At 46.1% G+C, this 18,185-nt stretch overlaps 1 protein-coding gene across 1 annotated transcript in view; it reads left to right on the top strand.

Moving 5' to 3' along the window:
- Window positions 1-13,389, top strand: part of LOC114658759 (tetraspanin-1) — a 40,734-nt gene extending 27,345 nt beyond the window's left edge. The window contains exons 6-9 of the mRNA XM_051932969.1: window positions 4,231-4,377; window positions 10,254-10,598; window positions 10,975-11,115; window positions 11,196-13,389. Of these exons, the coding sequence (XP_051788929.1) occupies window positions 4,231-4,377; window positions 10,254-10,598; window positions 10,975-11,115; window positions 11,196-11,258 (696 nt within the window). The 3' untranslated portion in view covers window positions 11,259-13,389. The remainder of the gene's footprint in view (window positions 1-4,230; window positions 4,378-10,253; window positions 10,599-10,974; window positions 11,116-11,195) is intronic.
- Window positions 13,390-18,185: the final 4,796 nt, after the last annotated feature.

The following is an 18,185-nucleotide window of genomic DNA, read 5'->3' as shown; positions in this document are numbered from 1 at the left end:
TATATATACTAGGGGGGCTTCAACCCCTGCTCACTTTCGCTCGCCAACCCCCCGGCATGTGCTATGCACCAGCAACTTTGCGTCTCTGCCGCTCGCGTAGGTAGATTTCACTTTCACCAAATATCAAATCTTTTAATTCTTGTGGCTATGCCTCTTCATTGGGAAGAAACACTACTTTTCCCTGATGGCAATACGGATTAGACAATCTGCAAGTCTCAGACCCAAAGCTTAAATCCAAACAATATCTACATCCTTCTGTCATATCACCGATGTCCATATATTTCATCTCTTTTCGCTTTTACCTCATCGTCAATATAGCATTGAATTTTGATTCCGTGTTTGGACTTACGTCGTGACAACACAACGTATAACTGCCCAGGAGTGAATGTCGTTTCTTTCTCTCTACACGAACTGTGTCTGACAATAGCATTCACACAAATGAGAAATGATTGAACCGTGTGCGTGGTTGTAAATGTTTTAGATTTTAGGTGGGACTTTTCCAAATCTCTTTACATAAAATTTTCTCGTGCGGGATTTAACGTTCACCAAACAACCAATCTTATAATTCTCGCAGATACGCCTCTTCATTGGGGAGAAATGCTACTTTTTTTCCCCTGATGGCAACATGAATTAGATGATCTACAAGTCTCCTACTAAAAGTTTAAAGCTGAACAATATCTGCATACTTCTGCCATATCAATGATGTCCATATATTCGATCTGTTTTCGCTGTTCCGTTATTTCAGAGTAATAATTTCTGTTTGTTTACGCTAATGCAATCCTTACTATCATTTTTTTTTTGAGACTTTCGAATTTTATTACTTCCATTATCTCTAAGCTGCTCTGCATGTGTATCGCACCAACATTTTTTAATTCTTTACAATGTTCTACTTTGTTATCTACTCTTTGTTTTTTATTTCCAGCCCCGGGCGAGGTTATATCTCTTGGCACAAAGTCTCGTCTCGCAGGACAATGAAAGTATCTCTCTGAAAAAGTCTTGTCTCATCCCAGGATTTTTTTTTATTATAATAGAGAGATATATTAGAACACTCGAGACGAGAACAGGCCATTCAGCCCAACAAAGCTCGTCAGTCCTGTCCACTTATTTCTTCTAAAAAGACATTGAGTTTTGAAAGTCCCTGAAGTGTTACTGTCCACCACACTACTTGGTCTCTTATTCCAAGTTTCTATCATTCTTTGTGAAAAGAAAAACTTCCTAATGTTTGTGCAAAATTTACCTCTAAGTTTCCAACTGTATCCCCATGTTCTTGATGAACTCATTTTAATGTCACCATCTCGATCCACTGCACTAATTCCCTTCATTATTTTAAACACTTCAATCATGTCACCTCTTAATCTTCTTTTGCTCAAACTGTAAAGGCTCAGCTCTTTTAATCTTTCCTCATAACTCACCCCCTGTAGCCCTTTAATCAGCCTAGTCGCTCTTCTCTGGACCTTCTCTAGTGCTGCTATGTCCTTTTTGTAGTCTGGAGACCAAAACTGCACACAGAACTCCAGATGAGGCCTCACCAGAGTGTTATAAAGCTTGAGCAGAACCTCCTGTGACCTCATGCAATCTTTACTATCATTTGTATAAGAGCTGAGAGCACATGAACTGTGTCTGACAATAGCATTCACACGAAGGAGAAATGATTGTACCTTGTTTGAGAGGAGGGCAGGAGTTTTCAAAATCTCTTTGCACAAAGTCTTGTCTCGCGGGACTTGAAATTATCTCCGAGAATGTCTCGTCACAACGTTTCCTTTTATAATAGAAAGATATATATATGTGTGTGTGTGTGTGTATCTCTCTATTATAAAAGAAAATCTTCTTTTCTTATTCTATTGCCAAAAGATATTCTGATGTCCCGCCCTCCTGTCCACCATATCTGGTTTACGGCTCACGCCCTCTCACAGTCCTCTCACCTCTCATTTTGTCAGACTCAGTTCCTGCACTCTCAGCTCTTATAAATTTTTACGTTTTCCTCACTTTAAGTTCCCAATAAAAGAAGATTTATTATGTCCAAATCTTAATGAAGAATTTCATCCCGAAGGGTTTTGAACAGAAGAAATGAGTACACGGGCAATCCTAGCACTGAGAAACGATGAAGGCAAACGAATTAACACAAAAATCGTAAATCAGTTACACGGCAAATTGGTTAAATGCGTATCAATAGACTCTGCTGAAACAGTTGCTGGTGATGGTGCGGAAGATGAAAACATCAACTTACAATGTCACGAAGAATATCTACAAACGTTAATAATGTCAGGACTTCCACCGGCCGAATTACTGTTGAAAGAAGGATGTGTTGTAATATTATTACGTAATTTATGTCAGAGTGATGGGCTATGCAGTAGGACAAGATTAGTTGTATTCATATTTGGTCGAACAATTCTGACATGTAAGATATTAACAGGCAACAAGAAAGGTAATGGAGTACATCTAACATGAGACACCAAAAGAGATCTTGATATGCCATTCGTATTAAAACGTTTACAGTTTCCTGTCAGAATAGCTTTTGCCATGACAATTAACAAATCACAGGGACAAACATTCGAAAAAATCGATTTATTTATTATAGAGAAAGAAACGAAATTCACTCACGGGCAGTTATACGTTGTGTTGTCACGATGAAAGTCCAAACACGGAATCAAAATTCAATGCAATATTGAAGAAAAGTTCATTCAAAGTTTGAAGTTTTACAGTAAAAATTTAAAAAGTATGCGTGTGTTAATTTCAAAGCCAAACAGAATGAAATCGTATAACGCATCGAATACCGCTAACGCAACATGAAACATAACTTTCTTTCAATTTATTACGTTTTACTATTTTTTTACTATGGTTAATTACACGCTGTAATGTAAAACAGTTAGTTCTATTATGCATATGTAACAAATCCCATGAAAATAACAATCTGTTGTAAGAGATCAGCCTCGGCACAGACAGATACGGACTCCAAATGTTTATTTTCCCCAACACACAACACCAACAAAGTGCACAAAAATACCGCACTCTACTCAGTCCTCCACTCCTGTCTCGTCAGCTCCGTCCTCTTCCACCCAACTCCAGCTCTCGAATGGAGTGAGGCGGCCCCTTTTATCACGCCCCGGATGTGCTCCAGGTGCTTGATGATGGTCTTCCGGCAGCACTTCCTTCCCACAATATTGAGCTTCCCAGCTTCATTTTCATGGCCCTGATGGAATCCAGGGGGGCTGCCATCTTGCACCCAGGGAAAGACAGTGCCCCTCTCCCAGTCTGTCCTTCTTCCAGGCGTCCTGGTGGGGCAGGATCCCTGGTCGTCTGTCACACTGTTTAAATTGTACATCTGCTTCCCCATATGTGAGCAGCAGAACCGTGAAGTGGCTAATGTGTAGTGCCCTCCCAGAGGTTGGCGAGTGAAGCGAGTATGGGGTAGAGCCCCCTAGTCTTATATATAAACGTCTACGTGTGGAAGTGTGTCTGTCTGTCTGTCTGTCTGGCCCGGAAGTGCAAGGCTACATCCTGAAGCTCAAAGAAAGCGACTCCGTGGCCAAAGTGAAACCACCGAGAAAAGAGTGAAACTCGCTTAGCTGCCAACACACAAGCCTGGCGAGCCCATCGGCAAAACGAAACCTCCGAGGAGAGAGGAACTCGCTTAGCCGCTGACAGACAACGGAGGCGAGCGCATCGGCAAAACAAAACCGCTGACAAAAGAGAACCTCGCTTAGCCGCTAATGCACACCCGATGAGACTGATTAGTTGAAGTGTCAGAATCCGGGGTTTTCACAGCACAAGCTTACACATCTCATTTCTATATGGACTCCTCACAAGTTGGCCCTTCCACGTTCAGTCAGGTAAAGCAGCAGAGAGGTCACCACCACTGAACAAATGATGAGACGTCTGAACGCAATGGGCTGTGCCCATGAGATGTCATTTTTCGTAAACGTATGCCATCGGATTATGTGGTGTTTTATATTTCTGGTTACTTTGGACCGCTTTGCAGAGATCTGTTTCCACTTTGGCATTAAAAAGTCTTTTTTGTTGATCGTTGCCTTAAAAGCAAAATTAAATCCATTGTGATTCAATGTTGTGTTTCAATAAAATGTGACAACTACCAAGGGGGCGCGATATGCAAACTGTATATATATAAAGAGGGCTTTACTTGAAGTGGGCTCACTCTGGAGATGGTGGGGTGGGCTCAGAGGTTATAGAGAAAAACAAAAACAACTCACAACTGTCCCTCCTGTGTTTCAGCTGAAGTGCTGCGGATTCAACAACTACACCGACTTTGATAACTCGACCTACACAAAGAACAACAATTGGATGTACCCGCCGTTCTGCTGCAACCAGACGATGACAACAGACTGCAGCTCCTCTGAAGCCGCGACGTTCAGAAAGCCAGTAAGTGGGCGTGGCACACCAGGTGGGCGGGTCATGCAAATGAACTGACAGCTTGGGGAAAATTCTAGTGTTCTGCTGTAAACTCGAGGGAAGTACAATCTGATCAATATAACTGACAAACGGGGCAGACTAAAAGGGACCCTGGGCTTGAAGCATTGATCAGGTCCAACATGGCTGTAAATGAGGGGCTCAGAGAAAAACTAGCAAAGCGTTAGAGAAACCGCACATCAGGGCCATCTTAACGCATGGGCACGCTGGGCAGTTACCCGGGGGCCCCCACGAGCTAATCTATGTATTTTGTGTAGGGGGCCTATAATGCTGTTAAGACGGCCCTGAGCCACTTCACAAGAACAGCAAATAGTGTGAGAGCGGAGAGCAGGCAACAGAGGAATGGAGAGCCACTCAAAACTCAGGCGGTGAGCAAATATTAAGAAAGGATATGAAATGTCAAACCTTAAATTATGACTTGATAGCCGTCAGTGCTCAAGAGGAGAACAGAAGGCGAACCTTCAAGGTGGGTCCAGCTGTAGACCTCCATAGTCCCACAATTCAGTCGCTCTGCTGGACAGCCAATTGCATTGCAGGTTTTTGTCACCTGATTTACTCTTCCCAACCCAACCCTAACCCTTAACCACAGTGCAAGCCAGTGAATCATTGATGTATAAAGTAAGGCAACAAGCTGAGGGGAGCTCTGGAGGTCTGCAGCTCGAGTCTTCTGGCTAAATATTTAAACACCGTCGTGTGAAAAAGTAAGGGCACCCCATGAAGTTTTTTTTTTGTTTTTTTTTCAGGTGCTTTTTTGTATATAATGGTCTGTCTGTCTGGAAATAACTCACCCCCCCAACCCCCAAACTTATATGAAGTTTATTTCTCAAAGAAATGTGTCGAGGTATAGTTGCTCGGTCCAAAGTTTTGAAATTCCAAAATCGCCCATTGAAACGCATGGGCGAATATGTGAACTCGTCCATCTTGGAATGGAGAAACGTGCTGTGTGACGCCAGCTAGGAGTGAGTTTACTCTTTCAGTTCGACCTTGAGAGCGGTTACCTGATCTTGCCAATTTTGAATTTGTTTTTTTTTTCCGCTTTTACTCGTCTGACAGCCATTCGGATGCCAACGAATCAGACGTGCTGGCAGAGCGTGCGCATGCGCAAAGAGATCACACAGCAGCGCCCTCTCCTGCTTGTCTACATAAGTTAACAAGCAGAGGACAAAAAAGTCAGCTTCTCTGGGAATACATAAGGGGGAAGCAATCGTGTAAGAAGACTGCATGTGTTGAACAATATTATCTAGAGTATTACTGTAAAGAACAGACGTTATCAACCTGCAGCTAAACGGTGTTTGAACTCCTTAATAACACGAGAAAGGCGCAGCACCCTTGACTGATAAAAAAACACAGGGCGGGAGGTAGCAATGGCAGTTGCTAAAGAAATGCTTCTTGTCTATCGTGTACAAAATCGCCCCTGATCAATGGTTTAGCTTCTATTTAAGATATACGTGCGACTCGCGTGACACCCCTGGGGGTGGGCAAGCTTTACATAAACGTATGAGTCGCGTGAAACCCCGCACTTCACATTTATATCCACGTGTAACACCGCGCAACAATCACCCAGCAAATCCTCCAGGAACTGGAAATGCAGCTGAATCTGCGGGCAGAAGATCGGACCGCGCTGGCCACGAGTAGCGAGGACGAAGAAGAACTGCAGTCTGCTCGGCGCTGACTCGCCCAAGACGGAGCAGCAGCTTGCGGTTTACATCTGGAGCTGAAGAGCCGCTTTAACTTCGGCGTTACCTTCAGTCTGGAATTCAAATCTTTAATTAAGATCACGTGCAGTGGCGTAGCAGGGGGCGGGCGGAGCATTTTGGGGGGCGGCGTTATTGGCCAAAAGGCTCAGTACAGTTGGTGGGTAGGCAGCAGGGCTCAGAAAAACACCACTCATGAATGAAAAAAAAAGTCAAATTCTTTGATTTGTATCCACAAATGCTTCAAAAATATTTTTCAGACTGTCCTTCTGTGACGGCATCAGTTGAAATGTATGAGGTAATAACAAAAATAAAGATAAACATTACACCGATAAGAATTTCTGGGAAGATAAACAACTCATTTACAATTTATTATTTCGTTTCAAATCCCAATGCGTTGTTCCTCTGCGCAGAAAACATCCCCACCTATCACTTTACACTACACTAGTTCAGCGTAATTATATTATACTAATAATTAGAACGCGGCTTATCATCCATCCATCCATTATCCAACCCGCTATATCCTAACTACAGGGTCACGTGGGTCTGCTGGAGCCAATCCCAGCCAACACAGGGCACAAGGCAGGAAACAAACCCTGGGCAGGGCGCCAACCCACCGCAGGGCACACACACACACACAATAAGCACACACCAGGGACAATTTAGGATCGCCAATGCACCTAACAGTGCGTCTTTACTATACTCTTGTCTAGTTGATGCTTATAAATAATTATATGCGAAAATATTATATTATTAATATATTAATAATAATATTAATATTATTATTATATGAATAAATCAATGGAAAGTGTATCTTAATTTTTCTCTATACGTCATTTTAATTTTCTATTTTAACATATTCAGATATGTTGAAGGGCGGCAAATTGAAGTACCACCCCACCCCGAATGGCACAAACTCGAGATACGCCACTGCAATTGAACAAGAAATGCGCCAATTCAGCAATTTTGACAATAAAAATGATCAAAGTTATTGGAATAATACAGAAAACAAATTTATAGCACAGAGCAGTGGACAGATTTATTTTGTGTTATCATTATTAGTTATTTTACTTTTCGTGATGCCACACCTGCAGGGCTGTTCTTAGCAGTTTGGGGTTCAGAAATGTGCAGGACCTCCCCCCCCCACCCCAAAGGTGTACTAATAAAACGTCCGGAAAAGGCCTTAGATGACCAGTAGGCCTACATGTACGCTTGTGTGCATGCAGAGTGGTAACATATTGATTTTGTTCTGGATCTCGTAAAGGCCGGTAATATGGGGATATTTCATGATTTTATGGGGATCTCTCTGAATGAATCCGAAATGAATCTCTAAAATGAACGTTTGCTATAGTGCATTTGGCAAAGTTACGACGGCGTGACAATATTATTAGGGATTTAGGTGAAGATCTGTGGTGGGTTGACACCCTGCCTGGGATTAGTTCCTGCCTTGTGTCCTATGTTGGCTGGGATTGGCTCCAGCAGACCCCCGTGACCCTGTGTTTGGATTCAGCGGGTTGGAAAATGGATGGATGGATTTAGGTGAAGATTGCAATTTGGATAATATATTACCATTGTTAATAAGACTAAGAGATGCACTGAAGTGAATTTCCTGGGACTGGCACAGATGGCTTCAGTGCCAGGGGCATGATAGGGGCCCCAAGGCCCACAGCCCGACAACAACAACAAAAAAAAATAATAATAATTTGTAAGCCGGGGCCGGGTCAGGGGGCCCCACTTATGGTCGGGGCTCAACGCAGATGCGTAGTTGGCGTATGCCTAAGAACGTCCCTGTCACCTGCCCCCCCCCTGCTCTCTTGCCATCCTTCTCACTGTACGTTTGGGTTAAATAAACTTGGGTCTTCTTCCAGGCAAGTCTGTCACAGTTGCTGTTGATGACCACTTTTTTAGATTTTTGCCCTAACTGCAGAAATGGGCATTTTCAGGCGGGTACCTAATTTTTTTATAAGCATGCCCTGAGTTATGAAGGGCGGCACACGTCTCCCTCATTTGAACTGAGTCTTCTCTTTTCTTTGCCATGATGATGGTTGGCTGAGGACATTGGGCTCTGTGTCTCCTCACATTTGTAACCCATTGAGTTCCTAAACACACCAATCAACGTACCAACGTCCAGTTTAAATGGGAAGCCAGCTTCAGTCCCATTGTTTCCTGTGCCAACAATTGTGACACATGTGTTTTTGTTAAAAATCTCGATTTCTTGATGAGGGTTTTATTTTTCTTTGAATGAATTTGTTTCAATTAAAAGTCAGACATTTGTCATTTTTTTCAGTGCAAGATGCCAGTTCTTCATTAAACAGGGAATGTTTTTTTTAACTCCTCTTACTAATTTTTACAAAGGGTGCCAATAATAGTGGAGGGCATTCTATATACAGTATCTCACAGAAGTGAGTACACCCCTCACATTTTTGTAAATATTTTATTATCTCTTTTCATGGGACAACACTGACGATATGACACTTTGCTCCAATGTCAAGTAGTCCGTGTACAGCTTGTATCACAGTGTCAATCTGCTGTCCCCTCAAAATAACTCAACACACAGCCATTAATGTCTAAACCGCTGGCAACAAAAGTGAGTACACCGCTAAGTGACAAATGTCCAAATTGTGCCCAATGAGCCATTTTCCCTCCCCGGTGTCATGTGACTTGTTAGTGTTACCAGGTCTCAGGTGTGTTAAATGTGGTGTTATCGCTCTCACACTCTCTCATACTGGTCACTAGAAGTTCAACATGGCACCTCATGGAAAAGAACTCTCTGAGGATCTGAAAACAAGAATTGTTGCTCTACATAAAGATGGCCTCAGCTATAAGAAGATTAGCAACACCCTGAAACTGAGCTGCAGCACGATGGCCAAGACCATACAGCGGTTTAACAGGACAGGTTCCACTCAGAACAGGCCTCGCCATGTCGACCAAAGAAGTTGAGTGCACGTGCTCAACGTCATATCCAGAGGTTGTCTTTTGAAAATCGACGTATGAGTGCTGCCAGCATTGCTGCAGAGGTTGAAGGGGTGGGAGGTCAGCCTGGCAGTGCTCAGACCATACGCCCGCCGCACACTGCATCAAATTGGCCTGCATGGCCGTCGTCCCAGAAGGAAGCCTCTTCTAAAGATGATGCACAAGAAAACCTACAAACAGTTTGCTGAAGACAAGCAGACTAAGGACATGGATTACTAGAACCATGTCCTGTGGTCTGATGAGACCAAGATCAACTTATTTGGTTCAGATGGTGTCAAGTGTGTGTGGCGGCAACCAGGTGAGGAGCACAAAGACAAGTGTGTCTTACCTACAGTCAAGCATGGTGGTGGGAGTGTCATGGTTTGGGGCTGCATGAGTGCTGCTGGCACTGGGGAGCTACAGTTCATTGAGGGAACCATGAATGCCAGCATGAACTGTTACATACTGAAGCACAGCATGATCCCCTCTCTATGCCGCAGGGCAGTATTCTAACGTGATAACGACCTCAAACACACCTCCAAGACGACCATTGCCTTGCTAAAGAAACTGAGGGTGAAGGTGCTGGACTGGCCAAGCAGATCTCCAGACCTAAACCCTATTGAGCATCTGTGGGGAAGGTGGAAGAACGCAAGGTCTCTAACATCCACCAGCTCCGTGATGACGTCATGGAGGAGTGGAAGAGGATTCCAGTGGCAACCTCTGAAGCTCCAGTGAACTCCATGCCCAAGAGAGTCAATATTGACACTTTGGGCACAATCTGGACATTTGTCACTTAGGGGTGTACTCACTTTTGTTGCCAGTGGTTTAGACATTATTGGCTGTGTGTTGAGTTATTTTCAGGGGACAGCAAATTTACACTGTGATACAAGCTGTACACGGACTACTTGACATTGGAGCAAAGTGTCATATCTTCAGTGTTGTCCCATGAAAAGATATAATAAAATATTTACAGAAATGTGAGGGGTGTACTCACTTCTGTGAGATACTGTAAGTCTGTGCATGTCCATTACACTCACACACACACACACACACACACATATATATATACTGTATGTTTGTGTGCGTAGTCTGATCGTCCTTCCCACTGTCACACTCTGTCCACTATCAAGTTGGTGGCCCTTATCCTTACCTGATGGGTGAAGCCCCCCACCCCTCCTTCAGTTGACTGACTTGATGGTGTGGCCTGGACCCCTTTTGAATTTGGTGGTTTGGACCAGCAGCTTTGCCATTCTGCGTTCCTCTAATGGTCTGAAGTTCTTGCACCGGTGTGGACCTCATGGCTCCAGTTATGAGTCTGACTACTTGGTTCTGCACTTTGCTGGCTTTCTCCAAGCTGTGCCCCCATGCCCTCACGCAAAAAAAACACCGGAACTGCTTTTGACCCTGCCAGTCTACAGCTTCATTAAGATTCCAGTGCCCACACCCCAGTTTATGCCAGCCAAGTTCTTCTTGATTGCTAAACACACCTTTGCTTTGGCTTTGACCTTCTCAGTTTATGGCTTCCAGGTGAGTCACTTGGTCGACAGTGACTCCAAGTCAGGTGGGGTTGTCCTTCTTGCTTGCTGATCTTCAGAGTGGGCTTTTGTCCTTTTCTGGAGAAGCAGAAGACAATGTAGGTGGTCTTTGCGGGGTTGATTTCAACGAGTCTCTTAATGATTTTTATTGTTTGCTTTGAAAAAGCTAGTGAGTGTACAAAAGTGCTGATTAAGTTTAAATTGTCAGGACGTCCTAACCCTAAACATGAGTTAACCAGCAATGTGAGCCACAGGGGTCCATGACCAGCTGAGGATATCGCCTCCAAACAGCTTGTCCACTCATCTGAGCTGGGCAGAGGGTGGGCTTCTCAGGATCAGCCTCTTCCTGGTATCCCCTTTGGTATTAGAAGTATCTCTGCAGTCGTTGGTTTAAGGTCACCAGTGTCCCCTTTGTCCACCCACAGGGCTGCTTCAATTCACTTCTATACCGACTGAAGAAAGACTCCAACATCGTGGGTGGAATCGCTGCTGGCATCTGTGCCCTGGAGGTGAGACGGAGCCTAAGATGGGGGGTTTCAAAGTGGTACGTGTCCTTGAGTGGCCCACCTTACTCGTCTCTTTTTTGCAGCTGGCGTCACTGGTGGTCTCCATGTACCTGTACTGCCGGATCGACAAAGGAGAAAGGGCCTAGAAGAGGAGGGGGTCAGGGGGTCTGTCTGTACATAGCGGGATTGGAGTGAAACCTGATTGAACTCGCCGTCGCTCACCGGCTGTGATTTTTGCCCTTAGCATTTAGTCGAATTGAGAGGACTGAGGTCTGATGGCTCTACCATGTCTCCTGGGAGGCCGTGAAGAAGCAGTGGCTCATGAAGTACTGTGGCTGGTACCGATCACCACCACCCCCCCCACCCCACTCCCCCCATGTGCCAGCATGTCAAGGGTTAATCAGACACACCACAGATGAGGGACACTGATGGTATTGCAATCCTTGGGGAACTCCTCATGAGAAATGGACAACTCTACAACTAGTGCCTTACAACTGTCCTACTTGAAGTCTCAAGGACATTCCCGCTCCAGTCAGCAGGCCATCGGTCACCACCTCATGCCATCTCCTTTGGAGTACAGTGCCAATTTCTAGAAACCGGGTCTGCTCTGCTTGCGTCTTTCCATAATGACCTCAAAATGCCCCTACTGCACCCCTCCAGCATTGGTGTGTCCCCCGTCGTCCAACCACCAATGGACACGTGCAGCCTTTGCCCAGCGACATTTCTAAAACCTTCAATGGTCACGTCAAGGTGCCCTTCCCGATGACCGGGGATCTGTCAGCCTCAAAGCAGACCTGGAGATCCAAAACAAGCCCACCAAGGAAAGTCAAACTGAACGCTCCACCTTGTAAAAAGATTGGACAGACGCAGGAAGAGGTTTGGGGGTAGCCCCCCGTATATTTGAATTAGGCTCCCAGAATTGAAAAGTTGGTTCCATAGAGCAGGCGTCAACAGACTTCAGTCCAACAATAGAACAGACGTAACGGGCAAAGATGGCGGTTTTAAAGCCGGGCAGGGGAAGTGATGTCACCGGGGCAGGAACTTGAAGTGACATCATCGGGCCAGGAACTGGAAGTGATGTCATTAGGTGCAAGAACCAAAAGTGATGTTATCAGGTCAGGAACTGGACGTGACATCATTGGGTGCAGGAACCGGACGTGACATCATCAGGTCAGGAACTGGACGTTACATCATTGGATGCAGGGACCGGAAGTGATGTCCTCAGGTCAGGAACCGGAAGTGACATCATTGGGTGCAGGAACCGGACGTGACATCATCAGGTCAGGAACTGGACGTTACGTCATTGGGTGCAGGGACCGGAAGTGATGTCATCAGGTCAGGAACCGGAAGTGACATTATTGGGTGCAGGAACCGGACGTGACATCATCAGGTCAGGAACTGGACGTTACGTCATTGGGTGCAGGGACTGGAAATGATTTCATCAGGGCAGGAACCGGAAGTGATGTCATCGGGTCCAGGACACAAAAGTGATGTCATTGGGTCAGGAACTGGAAGTGATGCCCTCCAGTCCAGACGAAATTTCCCCTGGTTGGCCGACCAATGAAAAAAAGGGGGGATTAGTGCACCCTGCCACCCCCTGGTCTGGCATGGAATTATCCCTTTGTGAGCCCTTTAGCTGCCCCCCACGTGCCCCCATGTGGCAGCCTCTCCCTCACAGTTCTGTCCATCAGAAGCAGGTGACCCGTCCAGCTCTAATTCTCATTCATGCCCATCATTACCTCGAGGCTCACATGCAGCTCTCTCTCTGACCATCACAATGTTGTCACCTGCCCATCAAGTTAAGTAGAGCACTTCATGGACTCGAGGGTCTCCAATCCACAGACAGGGGGCTTCTTGTCCACCTCAGGGCTTTCACACCAGTGCTCATGGACATCAAGGTCCAATTAGCTCCGCCACTCCAGTCCCTGCAGGTTCAGGGTTTACTTCAGCTGCTAGCCCCCAAAAGGCCGGACCTCTTAAACCTCGGGGGTGTGGGGGGGGGGGGGGGTTTGGGGGGATGGCGCCCAAGGTCCTACCACTTCTCAGACGTCCTCCGATTCCAAGGCTCCTCCTGTAATTTTGATATCTTGAAAATAATACAAAACAAAAATCAAAGCCAGTAGAATGAATCGAGATGGCCTGCCAGCTTAGGGCGCGAGAGTGTGACGTGAGGGTCCCGCGTCGAACGCGCTCAATGATTCTGTTTCCGTCTCGTCAATTTGATTGCTGTCGTTTTATGAAAATGTGAATAATAAAGGATGATTATTTTATTGTTAATTTGCCCGAATTTTGTATGGTAAAACAAGAATGTAATAAAAACACATCTCTGCAACCTTTGACCCTTGGGGTGTCTTACCTCGATTAAATGATAGGGGGAAAGGGGAGGGGGTGGGCTATAGCAAGGTTTAACATGCAGTGGAGTGGCCAAGAAGTTCAATCGATCCAAAAAGACGAGTGTCCCTCACTGTACTGGCAGTTTTTGAATTTATACATTGAAACCAGTAGGGGGTCCCACTGAACCCCAGATAAAGGATTCTTATTTCCCCCAACACCATCCAATGGTGAACACAGCCTCAGTAACACAAATAAAGTAAAAGCATTCTCTCTTTTTCTCCCCTGGCCAAACCACCAGATAAGTTTTGCCCACTGCCCCCCTGGACTCCGACTCCCTGAGGGTGGGCTGCGTGTTTCTTTTAAGCCGGACCCCAGAACGCTTCTAGTGCCAGAGCAGTGTGTTCATCCGGAGCATTTCTGGGTTGTATGGAAACTAAGGGCAGCCCCCCCAATGGCAGCACCCTCTTGCAACAACCCATGGACCCCGGCATGGCTGCTCTTCAACACTCCAACTCCCATGAAAACCCTGCGGGAGTGCCAACTGGAAACAACCTTGAGGAACACTGCCACCTAGGGTGCGGAGGAATGAACTGCCACCAACATTCCATGTTTGCCCAGTTCATCCATTGTCCTTCTACCCCAACTAGGATATCAGGTGCTAACCATCCTGGCCAGGTTGCAGCCCATTTAATACTATCCTTCCATTATGGCCTCCCAGTGTCCATCCCAGTCAGGATGCCAGACCATTCACCTTGACATCTACAATATATGGCACCTTCCATGGCAAAGCACAATTTAACTTTCAGTCCAAGCTGGGCATCTTTTGCCATTTTAAGGTTTCATTTTAAATTTTCAAAGGTAAGCTTGATGATGAAAAGACCAGGGGCCGGGGGAGCTGTCTCTTTGGGGGTCTTTATGTTCTCCCTTGTATCTGTGTAGGGGGTTTCACTTGACTTCATAAAAATGTCTGCGTGCTTACGAGCAGCACAAGACTGGCAATGAACGAGTTGGTGTTGTGCCCACAATGGAACGGGTGCTTTCTTTGAAGCTGGCTGCCCTTCTGCACCCCAGCACTACCAGGAGCAGTGCCAGCCCCCTGTGATCCGAAACTGGAAAAGTGAGTTAGCAAATGAATGGTGTCACAACAATAGTCGAAAGACATCAAAAAAAGCTTTGGGGGCAGCCACCCGTATAATGTGCCCTGTCTGCAGATGGATAATTAGATTGTGAGATAATCACAGGTCAGAGTCCAAAACAGAACTGATTTTAGGGTTGTAAAGATGGCGGCTTTATTGTCATTGGACCTGAACCCAGACGTGATGTCATCTGGACCGGAAGTGACGTCATCAGTGGCCCAGGGGGAAACCGGAAGTGACATCACCAATGGCGTTGGACCCGGAAGTGGTGTCATCAATGGGCCTCCAGAAACAGAAATTACGTCATCAACCGTACGGGATTTCCCATGGATGGTCTGCAGAGGATTGAGAGAGAAAGTCAGTGCACCTCGCCACCCCCTGGCCTGGCATGAAACTGCTATTATTCAGGAACCTTTAGCTGCCTCCCAATCGCACGTGGGTGACAATGGATATTCCAATTTCACCTACTAGAGTTGAAAGGCGCTATATAAAGGCACTAGGAGCTGGAGTGAAGTGCAGATGTGGCCACCAATGTAATAAATGAGGGGACACAATAAATTAAACTGACTTGGGGTCCAGCTCTGTCCACCCGTACTAAGACTCAGAAAGGGCATTTCCCTATTAAAGCACAGGTCCCCCGCCAGTTGGTAAAATTTTCAGGATGAAACACAAGCGGTGGTCTCCCTGTGGACTGTGTAAAATTTAGAGGAGATTTAATGATATGGATTTGCTTACCAGACCAGCACCCCTTCAGCTTTACATATCAAGTTAATAAAATTAATATGACATCTTTCTATTGTCTGACGTCGGACGTCACATTAGAGCATGTAACATTCCAGCAATCACAGATTCTGTACGTCACCATCAAAGATCTTCTTCACCTCCTGTGTCCATCACCATCTTTGACTTGACTCACTACACTCTCCTCTCCTGCCATGATGATTGAGAGTCCATTACGAGGTCGGCCCATTCTCACCCCTTCACATTAACACACGCAGATCCCATTCCCACAATTACGTATGGCTGAGTCACTCCCTCATAATCCACATCCATATATGGGCGTATGGGGGACACCTAAGTGCTTGTCACCCCTTAGTACTCCATACTGGGACTCGCTGTTGGAACTCGGTAGCTGATTTGGAGCTCTAGGCATGGTGGACGGATGTCACCCCTTGTTGTCTGTAGCGGGTAGTCAGCATTATTAGACTTTGACAGCCTGTGGGTGGGGGTCCCCCTCAGTGTCTGGGTCATGTACCCCTTCAGTAACACCAATGGTGTCCCTTTGTGTATATAGCACAGACTTTAAGGAGCACGTGCCCCATGATGTATGGAGTGTGCACACTTTTACTTTAATAAACGGTGCCCACTGGGCAGGGCTGTCTTAATGTATGGGCACAATGGGCACTGGCCGGGAGTCCACAATGTTTCCGAAGTCTATGAACGTTTCTGCTTTGCAATCAAAATGGGAGGCTCAGTGCACTACTTTGCCCAGGGAGCCAATGATGCTGTTTAGATGGTCCTGGTACCCAGTGGGTAAACAGTGCCCACTCAGCATTGACTCCTGGGGGAAATCCATCACACACACACCACCCCTTAACTTTTATAAATGATGCCCCTCAGATGAGTGGCTGCCTATGTTGTCTAATGGACTGACCTGGACGGAGTGAACAAATCTGACGTAACGCCAACTTTCACTGCACAGGACATGAACAGCACCCAGGAACACCCCTGACACCCCACTGTAGGGGTCCGGTGCTGCTCAGATTCACTCAGTGGGATGGTGATTTATTTATTTTTTTTGGTGGGGATTCCAAGAACGTACCCAACCTTGGCCCGACTCGCACCAACTCATGGATAGAGACACTAAAGAGACACTAGAATCCACTAAATCAAAGAAATGAACGAATAATAAATTAAATGGAAATCAAATATACTGCTCAAAAAAATGAAAGGACCCCTTTTTAATGAGAGTAGAGCATCAAGTCAATGACACTTCTAGGCTATTGATCTGCTCAGTGAAGTAGCAGAGGGGCTCGTTCATCAGTTTCAGCTGCTTTGGGGCACTAGAGGGACAACAATGAGATGACCCCCAAAACAGGAATGAATGGGTTAACAGCTGGAGGCCACTGACATTTTTCCCTACTCATCTGTTTTGTCACTCGTTTTTCATTTGTCTACGGTCAGCGTCTCTACTGGTAGCATGAGGCCATACCTGGACCCTACAGAGCTGGCACAGGTGTTCCAACTTCTCCAGGATGGCACATCAATACGTGTCGTTGCTAGAAGGTTTGCTGTGTCTCACACCACAGTCTCAAGGGCATGGAGGAGATTCCAGGACACAGGCAGTTACTCGAGGAGAGCTGGACAGGGCCCCTCGTAGAAGGTCCTTAACCCATCAGCAGGACCCACCGGTATCTGCTCCTTTGAACAACGAGGAACAGGATGAGCACTGGCAGAGTCTACAAAATGACCTCCAGCAGGCAGGCAGGCCACTGGTGTGAATGTCTCTGAGAAAACAATCAGAAACAGACTTCATGAGGGTGGCCTGAGGGCCCGACATCCTCTATTGGGCACCGTGGAGCTCGATTGGCATTTGCTATTAAATACCAGAATTGGCAGTTCCACCACTGGCGGGCGCCCTGTGCTTTTCACAGATGAGAGAAGGTTCACCCTGAGCACATGTGACAGACGTGAAAGGATCTGGAGAAGCCGTGGAGAACGTTATGGCGCCTGTAATATTGTCCAGCCTAACCGGTTTGGTGGGGGGTCAGTGATGGTATATCTGGGGAGGCCTATACATGGAGGGACACACAAACCACTACAGGCTAGACAACAGCACCTTGACTGCCATTAGGTATCGGGATGAGATCCTTGGACCTATTGTCAGAGCTTATGCTGGTTCCTCCTGGTGCACAACAATGCCCAGCTAATGTGGCAAGAAGATGAAAGAATTGATACCATTGACTGCCCTCATACGCTCACTCACCTGACCTCAATCCAATAGAACACCTCTGGGTGGGACATTATGCTTGGGTCCATCTGATATCTCAAACTGTCCAGGAGCTCAGTGATGGCCTGGTCCAGATCTGGGAGGAGATCCCCCAGGACACCATCCATCATCTCATTAGGACGTTGTTAGGCCTTGGGTCATACAAACTACTGAGTACGATTTGGAGTTGCTGCAATGACATTTCGGCGCAATGGACTCACCTGCCTGTCTCATCATTTTCTCCCTGTGATTTTCGGGGTGTCCCTCCCTCTGTCGGTTGATCATTTTCATTTCCATCATTTCATTCCTCACACGTCACCACATCAGTCCACAGCAGTAGAGATGGCCAGCAGGATTGTTTTTCTCATTGAGATCTGATGTGTTTTCATATTGTCCCTTTAATTTGTTTGAGCGGTTTATAAACAACACAGAATCGGACAAACCCTCCCGTTCCCCTTCGGTGATAACAAATACACCACACAACAATGTCCATGAGTCAGGCCCAATACAGCAGTAACAGAAGAAGTGGTATGGAGAGAACGGTGACGGTCCCGGGAATGGCTTTCCAAAAGTAACGTAATAAACAGTCCTACCAGTAGTCCTGAGTGGCGAGG

Source organism: Erpetoichthys calabaricus, chromosome 10 (assembly GCF_900747795.2).
Source record: "Erpetoichthys calabaricus chromosome 10, fErpCal1.3, whole genome shotgun sequence".
Classification (NCBI taxonomy): Eukaryota; Metazoa; Chordata; class Cladistia; order Polypteriformes; family Polypteridae; genus Erpetoichthys; species Erpetoichthys calabaricus.
This window is presented reverse-complemented; position numbering and strand designations above follow the sequence as displayed.